The sequence below is a fragment of the Phyllostomus discolor genome, chromosome 5 (assembly GCF_004126475.2).
Source record: "Phyllostomus discolor isolate MPI-MPIP mPhyDis1 chromosome 5, mPhyDis1.pri.v3, whole genome shotgun sequence".
Lineage (NCBI taxonomy): Eukaryota > Metazoa > Chordata > Mammalia > Chiroptera > Phyllostomidae > Phyllostomus > Phyllostomus discolor.
This window is the reverse complement of record NC_040907.2, coordinates 8,907,900-8,929,158: the sequence shown is the minus strand read 5'-3', so window position 1 is coordinate 8,929,158 and position 21,259 is coordinate 8,907,900. Positions and strand designations below refer to the sequence as shown.

General features: G+C 55.5%; 1 protein-coding gene across 10 annotated transcripts in view; it reads right to left on the bottom strand.

Moving 5' to 3' along the window:
- FHAD1 (forkhead associated phosphopeptide binding domain 1) overlaps nucleotides 1-21,259 on the bottom strand; it is a 113,461-nt gene that overhangs the window by 52,860 nt on the left and 39,342 nt on the right. For 9 of the 10 annotated variants that reach the window (XR_004903070.1, XR_004903071.1, XR_004903073.1 and 6 more), the window contains 8 exons: nucleotides 17,259-17,382; nucleotides 15,018-15,148; nucleotides 12,408-12,497; nucleotides 11,256-11,360; nucleotides 8,115-8,222; nucleotides 5,056-5,139; nucleotides 4,138-4,287; nucleotides 3,035-3,230 (listed from right to left, as the gene is read on the bottom strand). Coding sequence is in view for 2 of the 10 variants with exons in the window: in XM_028513170.2 (XP_028368971.1) it covers nucleotides 3,035-3,230; nucleotides 4,138-4,287; nucleotides 5,056-5,139; nucleotides 8,115-8,222; nucleotides 11,256-11,360; nucleotides 12,408-12,497; nucleotides 15,018-15,148; nucleotides 17,259-17,382 (988 nt within the window). In the remaining 8 variants the exon portion in view is untranslated. The remainder of the gene's footprint in view (nucleotides 1-3,034; nucleotides 3,231-4,137; nucleotides 4,288-5,055; nucleotides 5,140-8,114; nucleotides 8,223-11,255; nucleotides 11,361-12,407; nucleotides 12,498-15,017; nucleotides 15,149-17,258; nucleotides 17,383-21,259) is intronic. The other variant, XR_004903075.1, reaches the window with a different exon arrangement.

The following is a 21,259-nucleotide window of genomic DNA, read 5'->3' as shown; positions in this document are numbered from 1 at the left end:
CAGGCATTTATATAAAAGTTAATCTCGTTTTCTTCTTCTTCTTCTTTTTGGAAGAATATTATACCACCTTCTGGATTACTTTGGAGACATCCTGACTGGGGGTGTGGAATCACCAGAGTTGAAAAATCACTCCTCTATTCTCACTCATTGCTGTAAAAATGTGAAATTCATGCAGCCTCACCGAAGGCAATTTGGCAAGGAGTATGAACAATCTTCAAAATGTTAGAGGTCCTCGAGTTGTGTGGTCCTGGGCTCTCCCTTGTCACTCAGTAATTCCTTGCTGATACTATTCACACATATGGCTTTGGTCATCCACATGTCTTCCATCCATCCATCTATCCATCCATCCACCCACCCATCCATCATCTACCCATCATCCATCCATTATCCACCCATCCATCCATCCATCATCTGTCCTACAGGTAACACGCACTCACTATGTGGCACATGTTCTTCTGGGTTCTGGGTTCCATCACTAACATCTGTTTCCAGACTGGGCATCCAGGGTAACAGCTGTGTCCTTGGCACCTCATCTTGGGTGTCTCACAGGCACCTCACACTCATCGTCGCCCTCAAACTGGTCCTCGTGCAGCGCTCCTCACTCTGGGTTTTCGTGAAGAAGCCGTCCTCTCGCAGCTGTCCTCTCGCAGCCAGAAACCTGGAGGTCTGTAGACCCCTGTGTGTCTGTCACCTTCTTCCATCTGTATCCAATCCCATGCTGAGGCCTGTGGCTACACTTCTTAAATATCCCGGGAGTCTTCTCCCTTCCTCCATCCCCGCCCCTGCTCCAGTGCTAGCCACTGGCATCGCTTGTGACAGCCCCTGACTGGTGTCCCGTGCTGGCCGCCTTCCAGTGCGTTTTCCACTTGTGGCTGAGACGACTGTCTCCAGTGCAAACTCTCCATCAGCTCTTCGCTTACACCCTTTCATGGGCTTCTCGCTGCTCTTAGGATACAGCAGAGCTTCTTACCAGGGCCCCCGTAAGCCACCACGTGACACAGCCCCCGCTGACCTCCCTGGCAGGCCCTGCCCCGCCCCCACACGCATTTCTAAATTTACCCCATTGTGTCTTCCATGCGCCCCGCTCCCTTTACCCAGAGTGCCGCGTTGTCCCCCTCCCCTCTTTGGGAAATAACTCCTATGCATCCTGCCCTTCCCAACCAGGTCAGAGTCCTGCGCTTCTCATCCAAAGCAATCATCACCACTGGAACGTTACGTCAGTGATTTCTCAATTAATGCCCACCCTATGCCTCCCTGAGACTGTAAGACCTACAAGGGCAGGAGTAGTGCGTGTTTTTCTTCCCCAATGTTTTATTACAAAACACTTTAAATGTAAAGTGGGAGGAATTTTGCAGCCAATGCCCCATGACCCGGATTCTACCTGTTTCTGACCCCATCATGTCTCTGCCTTGCAGGGCGCCTGGTGTCCGGGAGGCCCTGCAATAAATCTTTGCTGGGTGGAAGCGGTCCGCGCCCTGCTGCCCTAGCATGGCAAAGGTGCAGAGGTTTAAGAATGCGCAAGGATGTCTATTGCAGCATTATCCGTTAAGTGTGGGAAACCGGGAGCAACTTCGACGCCCAGGACAGAGGACGGGTGAACTACACTGCCACCGTTGTACACGATGGGATTCCTCACCACCAGTGACCAGGGTGACGCGGCCCTGGGAGCCCTGACAGAGAAGGGGGCTCCTGCTGTGCCATTCGGAAGAAAATGAACAAGAGTGGGTGTAACACAATCTTTTGTAAAATTAAAGAATCAGCAAGCACAGGGCTACTGCCTATCCTACGCCAGGTGCTTTACACGCATCTTTGTGTTTAAGCAGAAGGGTGAGGGATCCTCATTAGTCCCATTTGCAGGCAAGGAAGCTGAGGCCCAGGGTAAGTGACTGGCCTAGAATCACACGGCTATCGCCACGGGAAAAGGCCTTGGACGTCACACACAGAATGTAACGGCGGCGACAATACCAAATGCTGGCGAGGACGCGGAGCAGCAGGACCTCTCACTCACTGTTGACGGAAATGCAAAACGGTCCAGCAACTTTGGAAGGCAGTTTGGCGGTTTCTTTAAAAACCGAATATGTTCTGACTGCGCGATCCAGCAACCACGCTCCTCGATGGTTACCCCGAGGAGCTGCACACGTATGCTACACGGCAGCCCGCACAGGGGTGCTGGGGCGGCTTTATTCCCAGCTGCCCGGATGTGGACGCCACCCGAACACCCTTCGGCAGGAGAATCAACAGTGGCGTCTGCAGACGGTGTTTACTACTCGGCACTGCAGGGGGCGCTATTGAGCCCTGGAAAGGCGGGGAGGAAACGTGAGTGCTAGTCACTAAGTGAGAGAAGCTGATCTGAAAGTGTAGCATAGGCACCGTGCAGCTCCAACTCCATGACATTCGGGGGGGAAAGGCAGAACCTTGGGGAAGGTAGGAAGACCGGTGGCTGCCAGGGGCGGGGGTGGGGAGGGTGTTCAGGGCGGTGGAAACACTCTGTGGGACAGATAAGGGCAGACGCATGTCACTGCAGAGTTGTGCCAACCCAGAGACTGTCCAGCACCGAGAGGGAGCCCTGACGTCAACCGCGGACCCTGGGCAACGATGAGGCGTCACTGTTGGTTTGTCAGTTGCGGTAAATGTACCCCTCCGGTGCCTGTGTGCGCGCAGGGGCAGACGGGAAATCTCTGTACTCGCCTCTTAATTTCGTAGGGAACCGAAAACTACGCCGAAAAAGCCTATTAAAAATAAATATAACTGTAGTTATTGCTGGGAGATAAGATTTAGTACAATTTTGATTTAATTTTCCTTTGGCCTCTGTCGCGTCTCATTTGTCTTCAGCGATCGTATCTCACGTGTTTTTCTCCAAGGAAAAGCACTTCTCCAGAGGAGGAGAAGGAGGAGGCAAGTCAGTCTAGAGAAGGGGATACCTGGCCGCACGCCTAAGAAGCCTTCCTGAACAGATGTCCCACCGTGATAAGATTCAACGCGACATTTTAGAGTCATGCAGCTAAATGAGGGGAAAAAAAGAAGTTCCGGTAACCTTTGTCGGAGCCGGAGAGCTGGATCCCAACATCGCGGAGGAGCCTCTCGGTGTCCTCCAGCCAGCTCTGCAGCAGGCGCAGCGTGTCCAGCGCCACCTTCTGGAGCCCGGAAACCGGTGGGCTCACCTGCAGGCACTGAAGACGGTCCACCTCCTTCTTCAGGTCCTTGCTGCAGCACGGCATTTGCACGCAAGCCTGCAAAGAGATGCGACCCTGAGCGGCCCAGACACTGTCGCCAACAAACAGTACCTGAGGTGGCCCGTGAAGAGCAATGTTCTTGACTTTGCCCTCAAGCCGGCAAGGGCCACGTGTGGGCCTCACTGGGAAGGCCCAACAGTTTTGTTTGCGTTTATTTTGGCAGAGGGGAGGGGAGTGTTGGTGGGGGGGGGGAGATTTTATTTTCTTTGCGCTTTAACTTGGACTTTTGGAGGTCAGACAGACCCTGCTGAGCTCTCTTCGATTTCAAAGCCAGACTGTTAAGGGCAATTGGCTGAAGGGAGAACCAAATTCAGCTATTTTTACTCGTCCAAGTTCCTGCTGACATCGACAGGCCAGACGTGCTGGTCAGAAAGTGCGGCTTCCTCACTTGGAAGAGCTGACAAGCCCGCATTTGCACAATCCCCCCAGACAGGAGCTGGTGATTTCCAGAAAAGCAGAAGCAGCTGCCTGCTCTGATACGCAGGGTCCTCGGCCGTGGGGCCCGTGGGGGCTTGGCCACACCCCCCAGCCCTGGCCCCTCTACCATCAAAGGCAGCCTTCCTGTGGCTGGGCCAAAGAGAAAGTGCAGATAAGGAGCAGGGATGTTTCTCTGGTTTCTCTGGAAATAGCTTTGGGCTCTTCCTGCCCCCAGGGCCCTCTACCTCCGGTGTCAGTACTTGCAGTGATTCAGGCTCCTCCCCCTTGGCCACACCAAGTTCACCTGGGGGCAGACTTTGAGGCCCTTTGCTTTCAGGGCTCAAACGAGCTTCTCCAACAAGAGAAAGGTGTGCAAAGAAGCGGAGCATTTCTGCCCCACCTCCCCCATGGAGCCTGGCCCGTTTCCCCGAACAAGCAGCGCACATTTAGACAGAGGGGACAGGCATGCAAGCAGAGAGGGGGCCACCTGGCAGCTGTCTAGGGCCATCTTCAGCTTCTCGACGTTCTCTGTGAGCTCCTCCTGCTTGCGACTGCTGAGCTGCATCTCCTGCAGGCTCCATTTCCTCTGCTGGAAGCTGATGCTGTCCTCGGTGACCTGGGTAATCTTCTCGAGTAACTGGTGATCAAGGAGAAAAAAAAGATATAAAATACAGGGTGGCTCCGGGAGGAGGGGACTGGGGAGCGTCGCCTGGTCTCTGCCACTGGGGATGGAGGGCCTGGCGGGTTTTGGCCATGGCCCTGGACGGAGGAGGCTGTCAGCTTTGTCCCCAGGACACATGTCCTGGGATCGGAGATGGTTTTCAAGATCCTAGGTCCTGTCTTGTTGCCATTCCTGTGTTCTAGAATGTTCTGCCTTCGAGGGGTGATTCATAACACAGGCTGATGCTGTGGGCTCCTGGGGAGGAGCTCAGGGTGCCCTGTGGCCAACCGGATGGAGGCGTGGGTGCTCAGGCGCACATTGGCACGGAGGGTGTGAGAGGATTACTGGAGGATGAGCAAGGCCGTCCCTCCAGCCCGAAGTGCATCCTCGCCGCCATCCCTCCTCTTCAGGAGGAAGCAGCCAGGACGTGTGGCCCCGGAGATGGAGGGGTGGTGGGGGGGGGAGGGGAGGCGGCCCTCCTCCCAGGGCTAACGTCTGGTGACCAGAAATACCCTGAGAGATTTAACTGGATGTTCTCAGAAACGTTTCAAGGGAGTTTAACTGGCTTTTACTTCGAAAACAAAACAAAACAAAAAACAAAACAAAAATCCCATGCAATCAAAACAAACCTTTATGGTGTAGCCACAGTGGGAGAAACACGGGCCCCCAACAGAAAGCAGGGACATGTGATCCCAGTGTCACAGGCCAAGGCCCCCAAGAAGCCGGCGCACCAGCGGGACCAACCTGTTGGTCAGTGACGGGTCTGTCCTGAAACGGCTTCGCGCGCCCGTAGGTGGCCTTGATGACCTGGCTCCGGAAGTGCTCCAGCTGCGGCACAAAGCGGAGGGAACCAGGTCAGCGGGGCAGCCGGAGCCGGTGGGTCCGGGGGGTGGCTTGCCATCGAGGGGCCCCGGGGACTCCGTGAGAAGGGCCTGAGCCCTGGGTAATGGTCATTCCGGGTTATCAGAGTCCCCACGTCCCGCTGGAAGGGGCAGGAGGGAAGGCCTGCAGGAGGGAAGGCGACGGCAGGTTTTAATTACTCCTTTGGCCGGCCCCTCCTGCCGGCCCGCCTCGCCAGACGGCTGCGTGCGGTCAGCACACACACGCGTCCCAAGCTCTCAGGAGAGCCGCTCGCTGCCAACTAGCCAGTGGGAAGCCTGGGGCCGGGAGCGCTCTGCTGTAATTGCTGGGCTGGCGTCAGGCTGCGAAGGAAATATGGAGGCTGTCAGCCCAAGGAGAGCGTGTCATCAGCAAGGGTGCCCGTGGGCAGGGGGACGCGCTCCCTTCTGCCACATCGTGTCTCCTGCCAGACGCATCCTGGAGGCTCTGCCTACCGCGGTCCCCTCGGTGTCCCCAGGGACCGGCACAGTGCCGGGCACAGAGCAGACACTCGGTGAATATTCACCGAACGCGACTGAACAGAAACGCTACGCCCGTCTAAGACAGGGCCCTCGGCTTCCATCCAACCCGAGTCTGAGCGCCTCCCTGGTGCTGGTGTCCTCAGATTGCGGGTGATGGGGAAGCAGCATGGTTAAGTCAAACCGGGGCTTACAGACTTGCAAGTTCAAGTTTCCGTGGTGGGGGAGAGGCGAGGGCGCCTAAGTTTATCTGGGAATTTACCAGCATGGCGGCCCCTGGCCTGGGGTTTTGGTTCACGGGCAAAACGTGGTCATTAAAGACTCTGACAAATCGGAGTTTCTGAAGGGACCCGAAGGGCCAGTGAAACAGCTTTAAAGGCAGTGGGTCCCCAGGTGCAGGTGTTTCCCGCGTGGAGTTCTGGGAAACTGGGCCGTGAGGCGATGACTCTACTGAGGATGTCCCTGCGGCTGACCTGCCAGAAGCCGGAGGGGGTGCCGCAGCCAAGGTGGGGGGCCCTGACTCGTCCAAGGAGGAGGTTACGCAGAGTGGGCCCTGAGAGCTACGGCCCCCCTTACCACCGCAGGCACCGATACCTGTGCTCAGGGGTGGAGAGGCAGGTTCCCTTGGGCGACGGGCCCAGTCCTGGGGTCACTAGTCTGGGGGAGGGTGAATTTAGATAGAGAGACAAGGTACTGGGGTGGGACTGTCCCAGGGACGACAGGAGGCTTGTCCCCATCTCTCTCTCTCTCTCTCGCGTCTAGACTGGAAGGACTCTCACGGTCCCTGAGGCCCCCTCCAAGATGACTTCTTCCTGAACGCCACCGTGGCACTTGGGCTGGTGGTACGGATTACACCCTCAAGTCTGGTGTGTGCTGGGGAGTGCAGAGTGCAGGAGGGGGAGGGGGCGGCCCTGATGGGCCGGCTCCCTGCCCTCGCTAAGGGGTTGGCACCCGCAGGAGAAATGACCCCGGGTGATGGTGGTGGACATCCGTCCAAGGAGCTTTAAAGCCTGCCCGGCAGTCAGCCCCCTTATTTAACCGTGTGTGCCTCTGACAAAGACGGGTCACTCTGCCCAGTGGGAGGGCTTTGGGGCCGGGGCCGGGTGGGTGGAAGGACACTTAGGAATGCAGTTCTTAGCTTTTTTTTTTTTTTTCCGGTGGTTCACAGATCCTTCCGAGTATCCACAGAGCAGCACGCTGGACCCAGATTCCCACATGCAAAAGCACACACACAGACACAGAGGCCCTGGAGCCAGGGTTGCCAGGAGGGGCCCCCTGGGGAGGAGGCCTTGGCGGGCCTTGTTCTGGAGGGTCAGTGCCCCCATCCTGGCTCCCCATTCGCCCTCCCTGAGCCTTTGGTGAGGTCTCGTGTGCATGTCGTGGCCCTCACGTCTGTGCTGCATGTGAGAGGAGGGGCCCTGGGCCGTCCTAGGTCAGGGCATCAGGCAAAACGGCTCCCCGGACCAGCCGGGCCGGGCCTGCTCTCCCCCCGGTCCAGACATTCTCCGTCTTTCATGAGTTTTGGCATTCTGTGGTTTTACTTTCTTAAGAAAAGCAGCGTTTTACCCTGGTGTGGCTCAGTGGATTGAGTACTGGCCTGCAAACCAAAAAGTTGCCAGTTCAATTCCCAGTCAGGGCACATGCCTGGGTTGCAGGCTGGGTCCCCAGTTGGGGGCGTGCAAGAGGCAACCAATTGATGTATCCCTTGCACATCAATGTTTCTCTCCCTCTCTTTCTCCCTCCCTTCCCCTCTCTAAAAATAAATATGAAAGAAAGAAAGAAAAAAAGAAAGAAAGAAAGAAAGAAAGAAAGAAAAAGAAAAGCAGCATTTCCTTGGGGGTCCCAAGGAGGGAAGATAGTGATAAATGTCAGAAAAATGTTAGGGAGCCCTGGCTGGTGTGGCTCAGTGGACTGAATGCCAGCCTGTGAACCAAAGGGTCGCTGGTTCGATTCCCAGTCAGGGCACATGCCTGGGTCTCGGGCCAGGTCTCCAAATGGGGATGTTTGAGAGGCAACCACACACTGAAGTTTCTTTCCCTCTCTTTCTCCCTCCCTTCCCCTCTCTAAAAATAAATAAATAAAATCTTAAAAAAAAAAAAAAAAAAAGAAAGAAAAACGTTAGGGAGAAAGTACCAGAAACACCACTCGGGTCCAGAGGCTCACACCCTCCCCAGGCAGGAACAGCGGGTCTGGGTAAGTGGGGCAGGGGTCGAGGAGTGGCTGACGGGTCAGGGCCTCGGGCAGCAGCAGACCGCCAGAGCGGGCAGTTCCCCAGCAGGGAAAGGCCCTTCGGGGACGTCCGTTGGGATGCTCCCGCCCAGACACGGCCGGGAGGCCAACCACAGCTGCCGACCTCCTCACTCAGCCCACCAGCCGCCTGGGTGCAGGCCCTCCACGGGGAACACGCGGGCCTGTGAAGGGGGGCTCTGGAGCACGCTCGCCTACCTGACCTACTGCCCTTTCCAAATTGACTTTAATGAGGTTCTCTCTGTTCCCCATTTCTTGCAGCTGAAGCAATTTCCTCCTGGAATCCTCCTGAAGCTTCTCTTCAACCTGAAAGGGTGGTGAAAGCAGGTGCTTGCTGCTAATGTGACCACGACGCACGCCAGGGAGACCCCTCCGGGAGGTCTAATGGCCCCGGGAGTCCCGGCGGGGCAGGGGCAGCTGCAGCCTGAGCAGCGGGGTCACAGGCGTGCACGACCGCAGACTCCAATCCCGGTCCGGTCCTTCACAAGCCCTACGACCCCGGAAGGGTTATTTCCCTGCCCGCGTGACTCAGTGTTCTCATCTGTCACGTGGGAACGACAATACTCGTACTGCCTCGTAGAGCTGCTGTGGGGACTCAAGATGTTTGGACTAGCGCAGTACTGCTTGAGGGGGCTCTCGAACCCACTCTGGGAGGCTTGGTAAGTGACGGAATCACAGCCTGGAAGAGAAGGCGTTTCAAGTCGGGAAGCTTTCGGATTTCTTCTCCCTAGTTTGGGCAACAGGGAGCTTGGGGGGTGCTCGCTGCTGCCCTCTGCTGGCCCTCGCAGGACCCTGCAGCTGCTCCATTCATTTCTCAACAACAAACACTTTGGGAGCGTGTGTTGAGCCCAGGGCTCTGGTGTTACCAGGAAAAGGGGCGAACTCTCCTAAATAAATGAAAGGATTTTGTATCGAAACAACTTCACGAGCTGTTTGCTAGGGAGCCGCAGCGGGGAGGGTTACCCAGATGTAATAAAAGCCCAGAAAAGCCCTTCGCAGCCCGCTCCCGGGCAGTGTGGGAGCCTCCAACCGGCCGGCCGCGTTGTCTCGGAAAAGCCACCCGACTCCTCTGGGCCTAGTTTCCTCTACAAACAACCCTCCCAGATCTAAATGCGCGCTGACTCCTGTTTCGGCAGACTTTTCCACACTCTTTGAAAGTGAATCCAACCCTGGACTCTGCCCTTAATTCCCCACCATCACGGACGGCCGCCCCGGCCCCCGACACCAAGCTGCCCCCCTTCTCCGAGCCCATCACCCCAGTCCCCCACAAGCACGTCCACTCCGCTTCTCCGCTCCTGCCCCGGGCAAGGCCCCGGCCCGGCGCTGAGAACCTTTGGCCCGTGGCAACTGGCCTCCTTGCCTCTCTGTTCATTTCCTTCCAGAACATTCTTCGTGGTATTGTGAGAGTCACCCAGCTGCAGAGCAGCCCTGTCTGACAGAACTCTCTGCAATGACGGACCTGTCCTGTGTCCGTGTCTCCAACGGGGCGGCCGCTGGCCACGTCTGGCTGTCGAGCCCTTGAGAGGGGGCTGGTGTGACTGAGGAGCTGAGTTTCATGTTTTTCTTAACTTTGATAAATTTCAGCGTGAACAGTCACATGTGCCCAGTGGCTCCGCCACGGTCACCGGTGTCCGACCGGCCTGGCTCCCAGCCTCGCCTTCGCCGCTGGCAGACGTGGGGCCGCTCGCCGTCTTAGCCACTAGCAGCCCTGATGCCCTCATCTGAAAACCGGTTCCTAGGAAGGGACGGTCTCTAGGCAGAGCTGTTGTGAGGATGAAAGGAGACGCCACGTTTGGCACAGCACACGTGAAGGTACAGCTATCACTGTCACCGTCGCCGTCCATCACACACGTGACCCGTGAGTCCCCTGTGCAGGGCCCGGTAGCCCCGCGCTGCCGTCATGGCTTGCGGCCCGAGTGCGGAGCTGATGCAGAGCACCGAGCCGAAGGTTCAGGAAGCCCTATGAGCTCCAAACAAGGTGAGTACAACTAAATCCACACCTAGATACATCACAACAGAGCTGCTGGATGCCAAGGGAAAAGAGCATCTTAGAAGCAGCCTGAGGGGAACCATCCCCCACCCGACCCACAGAGATTAAGCAAAGGTGTGCTAGTTAGACTTGACAATGACTTCAAAACAGAGACAGCAGGGACCGAAAGACACCGGAAGGAGGCGCCTCCTGCCACCTGTGAACTGCCGAGAGAGAGTCATTGCCAGCGTGGAGTTCAGCACTGAGTCAACCTGTGTTCTGAGAAGGGAGGTTAAGTGCACATTTTCAGACACGCACACACAGGCATTATCTGAGAGAATTTGTCACCAGCAGAAACGCACCGAAGGAAAACGCTCAAGGCTGTTTGTCCTTCAGACAGAAGGAAAATGACACCGTATGAATCTGGAGGAGTGAGTGAGGTTGGAGCGTTCCGAAGTCACTGCATTGTCAAGGACAAGGGCAGGGTTATCAACCCACGTCGGACCTCGGTAAGTCAGGCATGCACGTTAGGGCCTTTAGGATGAGCACTTGGGGAGCGGAAAACTCAGGGCGTCCCGGATTTTGGTAAGTCAACGGTGAAAGCTATTGTCTTACTATTCCTAAAAGGACAGTTCAAGAGCGACACATTTCTAAGCTACCAGAGACAAAAAATGGAATGGCAGGAAATCATCAATTCAAAGGAACGCAAGAGAGGAGAGAAAAAGAAATACAGCACAGAAATACAGTTCAACTGGCCGTGAGCAAGAAGGCACAGTTAAACCTCAATCTGCCAGCGATGGCATTTTATAGGAATGGGCTAAAAGACGAAGTTTGTCAGACCGGATTTTATAAAAATGACATGCTATTTAGAGGGAGAAAAACTGAAAGACTGATAGAAAAGTTATTAAAAAGGTATCACAATAGGTTTATTCCCCCAACGGGAAGTACTAAAATTCTAAATTTATATGTACCCAGTAACACGGCCTGCCTGCCTAACCTAGCTGACACGTGTGGTCAGCATACCCGCGGATAGGAAAATCACTAAGAACATTTAAGTCTGAACAACATCAAACTCGATTTAATGGGCCAACTGTTTTCTGGGTAATTTTATAATTAAGATCGTAAAAGCAGCCTAGGGCAGTAGTTACACACAGCAGCTTCGGAGGCAGGCAGACCTGGATTCGAGTTCTGCCACAACTACTTTATCTGAGTGAACTTGGGTAACGTCCTTCACCCCCGTGGGCCTCGGTCTTCCCAACTGTGGAGTGGGCTTAGCACCAGCGCCGGCCCCATGGGCTCACGGAGGTGATGCGCGTGCAGAGCACCTGGCCCAGAGGGGTGTCCCCGGGCCAATGCCGCCCTGGCCGTACCTTGCTCTTCTCTCGGAGCGTCTTGGAGATCGTGACCTGCTCAGCGCTGCTCTTCTTCAGCTCCTCCCTGAGCTTCTTCATTTCTTTCTCCATGTCTTGGATTTGCTGGAAGAGTTTCAACAAAAGTCAGCCTCCCCGATGGCAAGTGGCACCTGCCTTCTGGGCCGGAAGGGCTGGATCTCCGGAACCCATTTCATCCGGTTCATTAGGGCGGAAACCCTAGTCTAGCGTGAGCTAAGTTCCGTCCCTGGGGGGAAAATTCTACATCTGCAGAGCAAAGTAGACTTTTTTCCATCGGCATACGGAAGGTGCTGGGTAAAGGGAAATGGTTGGCTTCTTCTGAAGATCGGCATGTACCCTGGATTAAACGGTACAAGATGCCCATCGACTTATTAGGATCTCTTCTCTTGGGATACGTATGTGAGACCGGTTTCCATAAGGGGCGTTTGGGAGAACAAAACCATTCAAACGTTCTCTCCCCACTGGGGGGCCGAGAGCAGGACTGGCCCTGACCTGGGGGGGCACGTGTCCACGGCGCTGCCGGAGGTGCTGCGCCTCCCAGCGGGTGATACCTGCATGCCTGCTGCTGGGGATGCCCTCGGCCCAGGAACGAGCATTTCCATTTTAATGGTCATGTCCTCCCTGTATGTTTCATAGTCACCTTCTGTATAAGGCGGATGATGCCTTTTTGTGTTTATGAATCGGTGTGAAGTTGACGTGTTTAAATAAAATCACTTAAGGAAGACGCTGGGTCAGTAAGAGCGCCCATGGTTATGATGAAAGTGGGACATACACTTTGGGCATCACGGGTCCAGGGCAGGGACCACAGTGACGTTTTGGCAGCATGTGGCGGCCACCTGGCCGTCTCCCATACCTGTCCCCATCCCAACCCCGGCCCAGCTCCAAGGGAAGCCCCCTGGGGTCAGAGGGGAACTGGAGCCAAGGCCCAGGGGATCCTGGGAAGGTGTTTTCCACGGTCTTTCCACCCTCCCAGAGGCAGCAGATCGAAGCGTTACGAGACAGCCCTCACAAGCCATGGTAAAGCCCCAGACCTTGTGCTACCTATCGAATGGGCCGAGGACCCTCGCCAAAACCTTCAGGTCAAAGTCTAGCCTCTTCGTGGATACCTGGCCAGGAGGAAGATCAACTCACGGATTTGCAGAGTTTCAGCTCTTTCTCTTGGGCTTCCTGCTGCTCCCTCTGAGCATCTTCCTTTTTCAGCTCCTCTTTGAGCACGGAGCACTGTGGGGGGAGGAGAGACAGCATGGCCCTTCTGTGGGGTGGTGGGGGGTCCCAAGTCCCTGTGCTGGCTCCTCAGAGCCTTCCCTGCTACTTCATCCAAACCCCTCCCCCCCAATGCCACAAGAGGTGAGATGGTTGGTGTCTGACGGATGCGTGGGGCCCTGTGGCAGCTCCTAGCACTCCCTGCTCATGAGTTCCGAGGAAGAAGGCGTCTAAATTCTCTTTCAAAAGCCGGCGAGCTACGCCACGGGAAAGTCCTGGCTTTGTGGAGTCTGGGGGCTTTGGTGTGGGAGTGGGCTGCATTTCCTCTGCAGCCCGCTGAGCACGGCCTTCCGGAGCCTGTGCAGGGGCGGGCTCGGTCGTGAACGGGGACGGCTCTCAGTGCTGCCTGCGGTTTCACGTCCAAGACGCAACCGCCCAGCTGTGTGAGGGTAAGTGGGACAGCGTTTCCGGGCCGCAGCTCAGCCACCGGCATGAAAACCTAAAGATGCGCCTTCTTTCTGACCCAGAAATTCGCAGTTTAGGAGTGTGTCCTATGGACAGAGGCTAGAGAAACCAGCGCATCTATAGATTCAGGAATGTGCTTTTCAGTGGTGTTAGCAACATTAAAACAACAACAACAACAACAACAAACCCAAGTGCCCAACGACAAGGAGACTGCTTTATGGTGTTATGTACACCCAGGAAAGTATTATGTAGCTTTTTGGACTCATGATAAAAGCTTCTATTCAATTACATGAGAAAAGAGTAAGTGTTTAAGATTTTAAAATGTGCACAGTATAAATTTACTGTGAGATAGAAATACATAATTTATTTACTTCTAGGTAAATATATAAAAACAAGACTAGAAGAACATACATTAAAATATTAACGTTGAGCCCTGGCTGGTGTGGCTCAGTGGACTGAGAGCCAGCCTGTGAACCAAAAGGTCGCTGGTTCAATTCCCAGACAGGACACATGCCTGGGTTGGGGGCCAGGTCCCCAGTAGGGGGTGTACAAGAGGCAACCACACACTGATATTTCTCTCCCTCTTTCTCTTTCCCTTCTCCTCTCTCTAAAAATAAATAAATAAAATATTTACCAAAAAATCCAGCGTATATGTGATAAAGATTTCTTAAATGTTAAAAAAATTATTAACGATTTCTTGGGGGTAGCATTTCCTCTCTCTTTTTAGTTTTGATTTTTAATGCCATCTCCTTATTTTTCTAAAATCCACACCATGGCGTACATTACTTTTAAAAAGAGGGGCCCCCAAATATTCAGGAGACAATACACTTGATGGGGAGGAGCCTGGGCAGCCCGGGCTGGAGGAGGAGGCAGACCTCACGTCAAGGTCAAGGAGGAAGGAGAAATGGGAGAAAAAGGATGCAATCGCACTTCACGCAGTGGAATAGCCTAACAGGTGCTGTTTCCCCATATTTGTCCCACGTGTGTGTGTGTGTGTGTCTCTCTCTCTCTCTTTCTCTCTCACACACACACACACACGGCCCCCACAAAACTGATCGCAGGACCTAGCATGTCAGCGTGCTCGGGAGACACAGAGGCAGAGAGCTTGGGGAGGGGGCCGGCCAGGGGCAGAGGCAAAGGAACACAGTCACAACCAGCTGACTTCTCAGGAGACGATTCTGTCATCCCCATTTCACAGAGGGAGACGTGGAGGCCACACAGGTCACGACAGAAGCACGCTCTGGGGGTGGGTGGCCGCTGGTCTGTCCGACCCCAGAGCCCGGTCAGGCTCTGCCTTTCCCCAGCTCCATGCTGGGTCTTGTCCCGAGCATCAGACATTGCTTCTGCCTTTTCTTTGGGACGTCAGGGTCGGCTCCCATCCCAGCTCCCACCCCAGCAGCCGGCCGATCAGGCAGCCCCGGTGAATCCGAGTTGCCACCTGCCATGAAGCTATTGGGTTTTACCTGGACTCACTCAAACAGACGAATCATGCAAATACGAAGAAACCTTACCCCAGTGGAGGAGGGTGCTAAACTCAGGACTGAAGGAAAAGTGTGTAAGCAGTCAAAGTGACATTTAAAAGGCTCTCACCTTGCCCGCCAGGCTCACTGTACCCAGAGGGACTCGCACAGGCGCCGAAGTCTCAGGGCGGAGATGAGAGTCGCAGGTCGGCGCCGGGACCCTCTGCTGCGGGAACCCGTGGCGACCACAGAGGAGCCTCCTCGGCCTTAACATTCAGCCCCACAGTGGCAAGACAGGCTCACCACGTGCGTGTGCATGTTTGGGGACCAAACCAACTAACTTGCAAGAGATGCCGGAACACCTTCGCTGGATTTGGATACGCCTCTTGCTTACTCTGAGCCACAGGCGGGCTGTTTCTGGGAAAGCTGCAAAGAACTTGGCCCCCAGCGCTCAGTCTGTCCAGCGGACCCGCCCAGCAGCTCTGCTGCCTGCACCCTTGGGCTCGGCCTCCTCTCACCAGGGTGTCCGAGGAGGCGGGGATGTTTGGGCCCCAGGTCAAGTGAGAGGAGCTGGCGCCCTGTGCCTGACATCTTCTGCGACCTTGACACTCACCCTGGAGCTGAGGGCTTCCAGCTGGTGCTCCTTCTCTTTGTTCTCGCTTTGGAGCTGGTTCACCTCCTGCTGGAGCTGCTGAACTTGCTCCTCCTTCACTAACATGTTTTTTTGCAAAGAGGACACCATCCCTGTTTTTTAAAAAAACACAAACACTGACCGAGGTCCAAGAGAATGCCGATGCTGGTGGTCGGGGTGGGGGTGGGATGGGGGTGGGGGGGTACCAAACAAAGTGGTGTCTGAGACAGGCCCGAAGCATGGATGAGAGTCTGAGAGGCAGATGTTGGGAAGGAAGGCAGGGCCCAGTGAGCTCATCCTTGTATTTCTAGGGCCCAGAGCAGCACCTGCTCAGCAAAAATCTTAGGATATTCCAAGTCGGAGAGGGGCGCCAGCAGAGGCCTGCCGGGGTGGGTGGGCTGGGGGGGGAGGAGGCAGGTATGTGTGTAAAGAGTGAGACAGGGGAAACGCCAGGGGTCAGGCTGGCCCGGGCCACGGCACAGCTCGAGGATTCACACAGAGAGATGTGATTCGCACACACTCAAGGCTCTGCTGAGCTCCTGCAGCAAGGCACACACGTCCTGCCATGTGCTGGGCTCTTTAAGAACCAGATGCCCAACCCGGACTCACTGCCTGCTCCCCGTCCCAGTCCCTGGCATCTCTCCTACCCGTCCTCCTCTGCTGAGGACCCCGCCGTCCTCTTCGGTCTCTAGACGTGCCATTTTCTGCTTTAAAACTCCCAGTGGCTTCCCACTGCCCTGAGAATCAGGCCCAGACTCCTCCCTGTGAGCTAGGCCCTGCCTCCCCCCCCACCCCCCCAGCCTGCCCGGCCCCACAGTCCCTTGTTCCCACCGCGCCATCCCCCTGGCCGTCGGCTCCTCCAGCACAGCCAGCTTGCTCCAGTGCCAGGGCCTGTGCCTGGCGACCTCTCTGCTCTTCCCTCCCTGCTCCTCGGAGACCTGTCCTTGCCCACCCTCGACGCTCGTCTCCTTTCGCTTCATCCCTTGAAGCGCTCTGTCGCCACATTGCCCGGCTGTGTCTGAAAGGGGCTTAAGCTGCCCCTGTTTACTTCATCTGTGTACTTGTTTCTGTCCAGCACCCACTCCCAAACGTGAGCCCTGTGAGTTCAGAGGTCTCTCGTGCTCAGGGCTCTCTCCCCTGCCCCTGGAACAGGCCCTGACACCTAGTAGGTGTTCGCCAAACATGAAGTCCAGGCTAAGAAACAGCTGTGCCCTGGGCCAGGTGTTGGCTGCCCCTCCTCCACCCCAGTCCCCAGTTCTTTGGTGCGGAACCACCTCTGCTGGGCGTTTCCCTTGGGCCCACGTGCACTAGGGTGAAACGGGTCGGACACTGGGTGCCTTGAAGCGGAGACCCCCTTTAGTCCCTGTGGAAGACCGTTCTGCATGGCGTGGGCCCAGCTCCCACTCAGAGATGCACGGGACCCACCCCCACAGATAGGTTCTCCCGTGGGGAATCAGGCCTGCATTGTACCTAGGCCGCTTTGAGACTTGCTTTTGCTAAAACTCCCTCACCCTGAATTGAGGCAGCAGGTGCTTACTGTAACTTCCTAGTATCCATGCTAAACCTTCCAAGGATGAGTGTAACCAGGTTCAACTACTTTTCCCTTTGCATTTGCAAATATCCTTCTTCTCTGATGTGATTAGCAGCATTGGCTCCTTTGTTTTCTGTAAAAGGTAACCACCTAAAGCGAACCTGTGCACAGTAAAGGAGGACCATCATGCAATGTGCCCAGATAAGAAATAAAGGCCCGTCATGGCAGAGGCCGAGGCTTTTGGCTCCTCTTGAGAGTGAAGCTGCCACCCTTTTCCTCCACAGGACTCGGTAGCCGTGTGAATGTCTTGTACCCCATCCATAATGTGGCGCACCCCATAAGCCGGGGTCCGCACCAAGTCCCCACTGTAGTTTGGGTCCACGGCCAGCCGGCGTGGGGAGCTGCCCGAGCCACACGGTGCCCTGCGTTCTCCGGGCGAGGCCACGCTCAGCGGACCTTCTAGCTGAGAGACAACATTCACTCACGTATCTAGCAGGCCCTGCCCCAGCCACTGGAAGGCAAGAAGCCCCCCTTAGGGGCGAACTCTGGTTCCCTGACCCTGGCTCCCCTGCGGCTGCTGGGCGGATCTCTGAGGCCCCACCCCAGCCCGGGCCCGAGGGGACATGGGTGGGCCTGCGTGCTGGAAGGAGCCCGAGGGTGACGACCTCAGCCCGCCTCCGGAGGGAGCCCACCTGCCGTGATGGCGTTGTCCCTCCGCAAGTTCTCGCCCTCGGTCTTCAGGGATGTGATCTCCACGTTCCTCTCCGACAGGGTCTGGCACAGCACCTGGCTGTAGCCCTTCTGTAGGGCACTGACCTGCGGGCGGGGGCAGGGCGGTCAGAGGGGGCCGGCCCGGGTCTGCAAGACACACACCGCTCCGTCTCCGAGGTGGGACTGAACTTGGGGTGGGGGACGGGTGGGGAAACCAAGCTTTTTAGTTGTCACCAGTGGGAGGGACAGGAGGGGGCATGGTCCTTCAGTGACCACTATTTCATCTGCAATCCAAACATGAAGCTTTTCTTTGTGCCTGCACGGGGGCTCGGGCACAGCTGATCCCTGAACCCTTATGACCTCTGAACCTCCGATGACCTTTGTACTCTCAGCCATAAATAGACCAGCCCATAGTTCCAGATCATCCAGCACCGCCGGATGCAGAGAAAAGTTCAAGAGAGGGGAGCAGGTCATAAAATTAATTCCCTTGAGTGACAATAATCATGAATGTCTCCTGGAACCCTCCGGAGGTGGCAGAGCCCGTTCACAGACGCCACTTCTTCTGCAGCTCGTCACAGCGGCCCTGAGGGCTGAAGGTCCCGTCAATGTTCCCATTTCTCGAGTGGGCCAGCTGGGACTCGGAGAGGCGAGGTGGCTGGCTGGCTCAGGGTCGCACGGCTGGTCAGTGGTGCAGTTCCGATTCAAACCCAGTTTTCAGCTGCCTGGTTCCAGTCTCCGCCCCGCTGCACTGCGGTGGGAGGGGCGGGCGTTAAAAGCTGGAGGCTGTAAAGCCCCGTGTGGGCTCTGGAGCCAGACCGAACCCTCCGGACTCCGCCTCTGCCCCGTCCAGGCCGTGGGGACTGGGAACTAGGAAGGACACCAGACTGGTCCCAGTCTGCATCCTGCAAACGGAGCGGTGGGAGTCCCCATCAGGTAGCGCGGACTGTGAAAGCGATTCTGTTAAGTCAGTGTGCCGGCGCGGGCTCCGATCGAGGGTGCGGTTTCACCCGGCTACCCACAGCGTGTTTTTGCTTCAGTTTCTCTCATCTGTCTTGGGGGAGGGCAGATTGGTAATACTTCTGTGTGCCTTTGGAAGCCTTGTGTAGGCTCATTGAAACACCGGCACAATTGTTGTTAAGAGGAAATACGGGAATCCAGGTAACAGTCATATCGTGTGATAAGCAAAGCATAAAACAGGATGGGGGCTGAGCGTGCTCACAGACGATGGGTAAGGGCCTGGCCACCAGATGGCGCTCATGACCTTTGTTCTTGGTTTTTGTCCCAGAAAATTTTGTCACTACTCAGGTAGCGTGAACAGAATCATCAAGGTTTCATTTCATTTTCTGATCCATTTCCTGCACAGCCATGATTCGCAGTCTATGACATTTGGGGCTGTTACACTCACTTTTTCCCTGGGGCATCTGAGACCTGTGGGGTGTAGGTGCTAGAAGGTTGGGGGGGGGGCAAAGGTGACAGTCCCCCACCTTCCCCAAGGCTGTGCTTTTGCACGTTTGTGCTTTGGAAACTCTGAGTGAAAAACATTTCTTTTACCTCTTAGTGTCCTCTGTGGGGTAGATGCAACTTTTCCATGAAAGGGTCTTTGGAGTCATTTTAAAAAAATGTTTCTATCTTTCCTCAGCTTCATGCTTTTATTTGCATGATACAAGAGGCACGACAGAAACTTCCAGAAGGGATGGGAAACCACCGCACCCCAAGGACTCCAGTGGTCCTGACAGATATGAAACATTTCAATGGAAGTACGAGTTGTAGGATTTCAGATTGCGGGAAAACCCCAAACAGTCCCAAGTCCCATCACTTCTTTCCCTGCCAGAATAAACATCCGTATTGTCTCTGGCCGGTGTAAATACCAACAGGTTCAGTGTCCCTTCAGCTGTGTGACAAAGCAGGCACCGAATCATGAGACAGTTAATAGTGCAAGGTGGGCGATGGCTTCAGGATGGTGCTTCGGCCACTGTCAGCACAGGCGTGTCGGGGCCTGGGGAGGTCAGCATTGTCCAGTGGTGCCCGAGTGAGGGTCTCCGAGGACCAGTCATGATGCACACACTATGGGCGGCGGGGGTGGGGGGAGGGGGCCGGGGCAGGGAGAACTTATAAAATAATCGGACCAATAAATCAACCTGTCACGTGGCATCAGCTTCTGGCTGGATGTCCCGCAGGCAACAGGATATTTACGAAACTGAAATATGAATGGATCAAACTCGATTTGAGTTCAAACCCACCGCAGCCTCTCGCTCAGATATGAGTTGTTATCAAGTATCCTCCTCCAGGCGCAAGTGAGGACCAAGGGAAGGAGCGAGGCGATGAGTCAGTCTAATCATTTCTGGATAATTCCTTCATAAAAACCCCCTGTCCCAGACGTCACCAGCCACTTTAGGCAACACTCACACGTGACCTGCTGACAGGCAGATTTGTGGGAATTGCACACTGTTACGTGTCGGATGCATTTCAACTAAAAAAGGCACATGGGGTGCCCTGGCTGGTGTAGCTCAGTGGATTGAGCGCGGGCTGCGAACCAGAGGGTCACCAGTTTGATTCCCAGTTGGGGCACATGCCTGGGCTGTGGGCCAGGTCCCCAGTAGGGGGTGCACAAGAGGCACCCGCACATTGATATTGCTCTCCTTCTCTTCCCTTCTCTCTAAAAATAAATAAATAAAATCTTTTAACCCCTCTGCCCCCCCCAAAAAGGCACGTGGGGAATAGTCACCTCATCCACGTGCCTGGACAAGATGTGTCCCTTCTGCTCTGGGAGGCCGTGAGGTGAGAGAATAACAAGAAGGGATATTTCTCCACCCAGTGGCTGAGTGAGGTTCAGAAAAGAAAAGGATGCCCACCAGGGAGCCAGCCACCCGTCACGGCAGTGGTCCGTGGCAGCAGCTCCCACAGAACGAGCTACTCTCATTGCGTTTTCAAAAATGGGTCCAAAGGAGAGGCGTCTGTTCGTTTCAATGCTAGAGCATGTAATCGTTTACTTGGTTATTGTCCCCCTCGTCAGAGCATAGTCGGGGGAAGAAGGCAAGGATCGTGCCTGGCTTGGTCTCTGCTGCATTCCCAGAGCCTAGAAGAAGGCGTGACACCAGGTAGGCACCCCTGCAAACACTCATTTGAGTCAGTGGGCACACGGACGGATGAATAAATGAACAGACGTGTCCCAGCCGATGGGAGGACCACGGAAGGTAACTGGGTGTAGTCTTGGCCCGCAGGGAGCTTCCAGTCTCCTGGTGGAATCTCCTGGGCTCACCACGCACAGCCTAAGCTGCTCCTCTTCGGGCACCGTGTCTAGGATGGACACTGTGCACCTGGGGTTGGTTGTAGCAGGGGAAGGCGTTAACGGAACTGGAGGACAGCAGCCCCGGGCCTGAAAAACCAAGGTTCTCTGCAGCACTGCGCACGGAGGCCAATGTTCATCAGTGGCCAGTTTCTTTTTCTCATCAACCCGGTTGAGCTATAATTTATGGACATGATCTGTGGCCAATTTTAAAGTAGTTCTTTTAAAAAAGAAACATTGGATCTCATTTTCAAGAGGAAGAACAGAAATTCTGTAATTTCTGGTAAGTGCAGAAACCCCGGGTGGAGAATTTTTGTGTGATGAAATTCCTCTGGAATGAGCCGGCAGCTGCCCTCGGGATGCGGTAAAGGCCTTGGTGTTAGGAACCTGGGGGGTCCAGTCTCCCCCTCCCCAGTGAACCACCCATGGCTCTTTCTGGCTAGGGGGTCAGGGGGTGGGTGTGAGAGGTGGTCACCAAAGCGACAGAGGTGGGTGGGAATATTAGAGTGGGCTGAGAGCGTGGGGTCGGCGTGGAACTCAGGTTGTACCGCCAGTGCTGACCAGCTGTGCGGCTGCAACCCTTCCTGGGCGTCTCCGAGGCTGCCTCGGTCTTCTCATCTGCGGAATGTACGCACGTCGGAGCACTGGGGGGTCCAAACCAGCTATTGCATCTAAAGCACTTGCACCAGCTCTTGC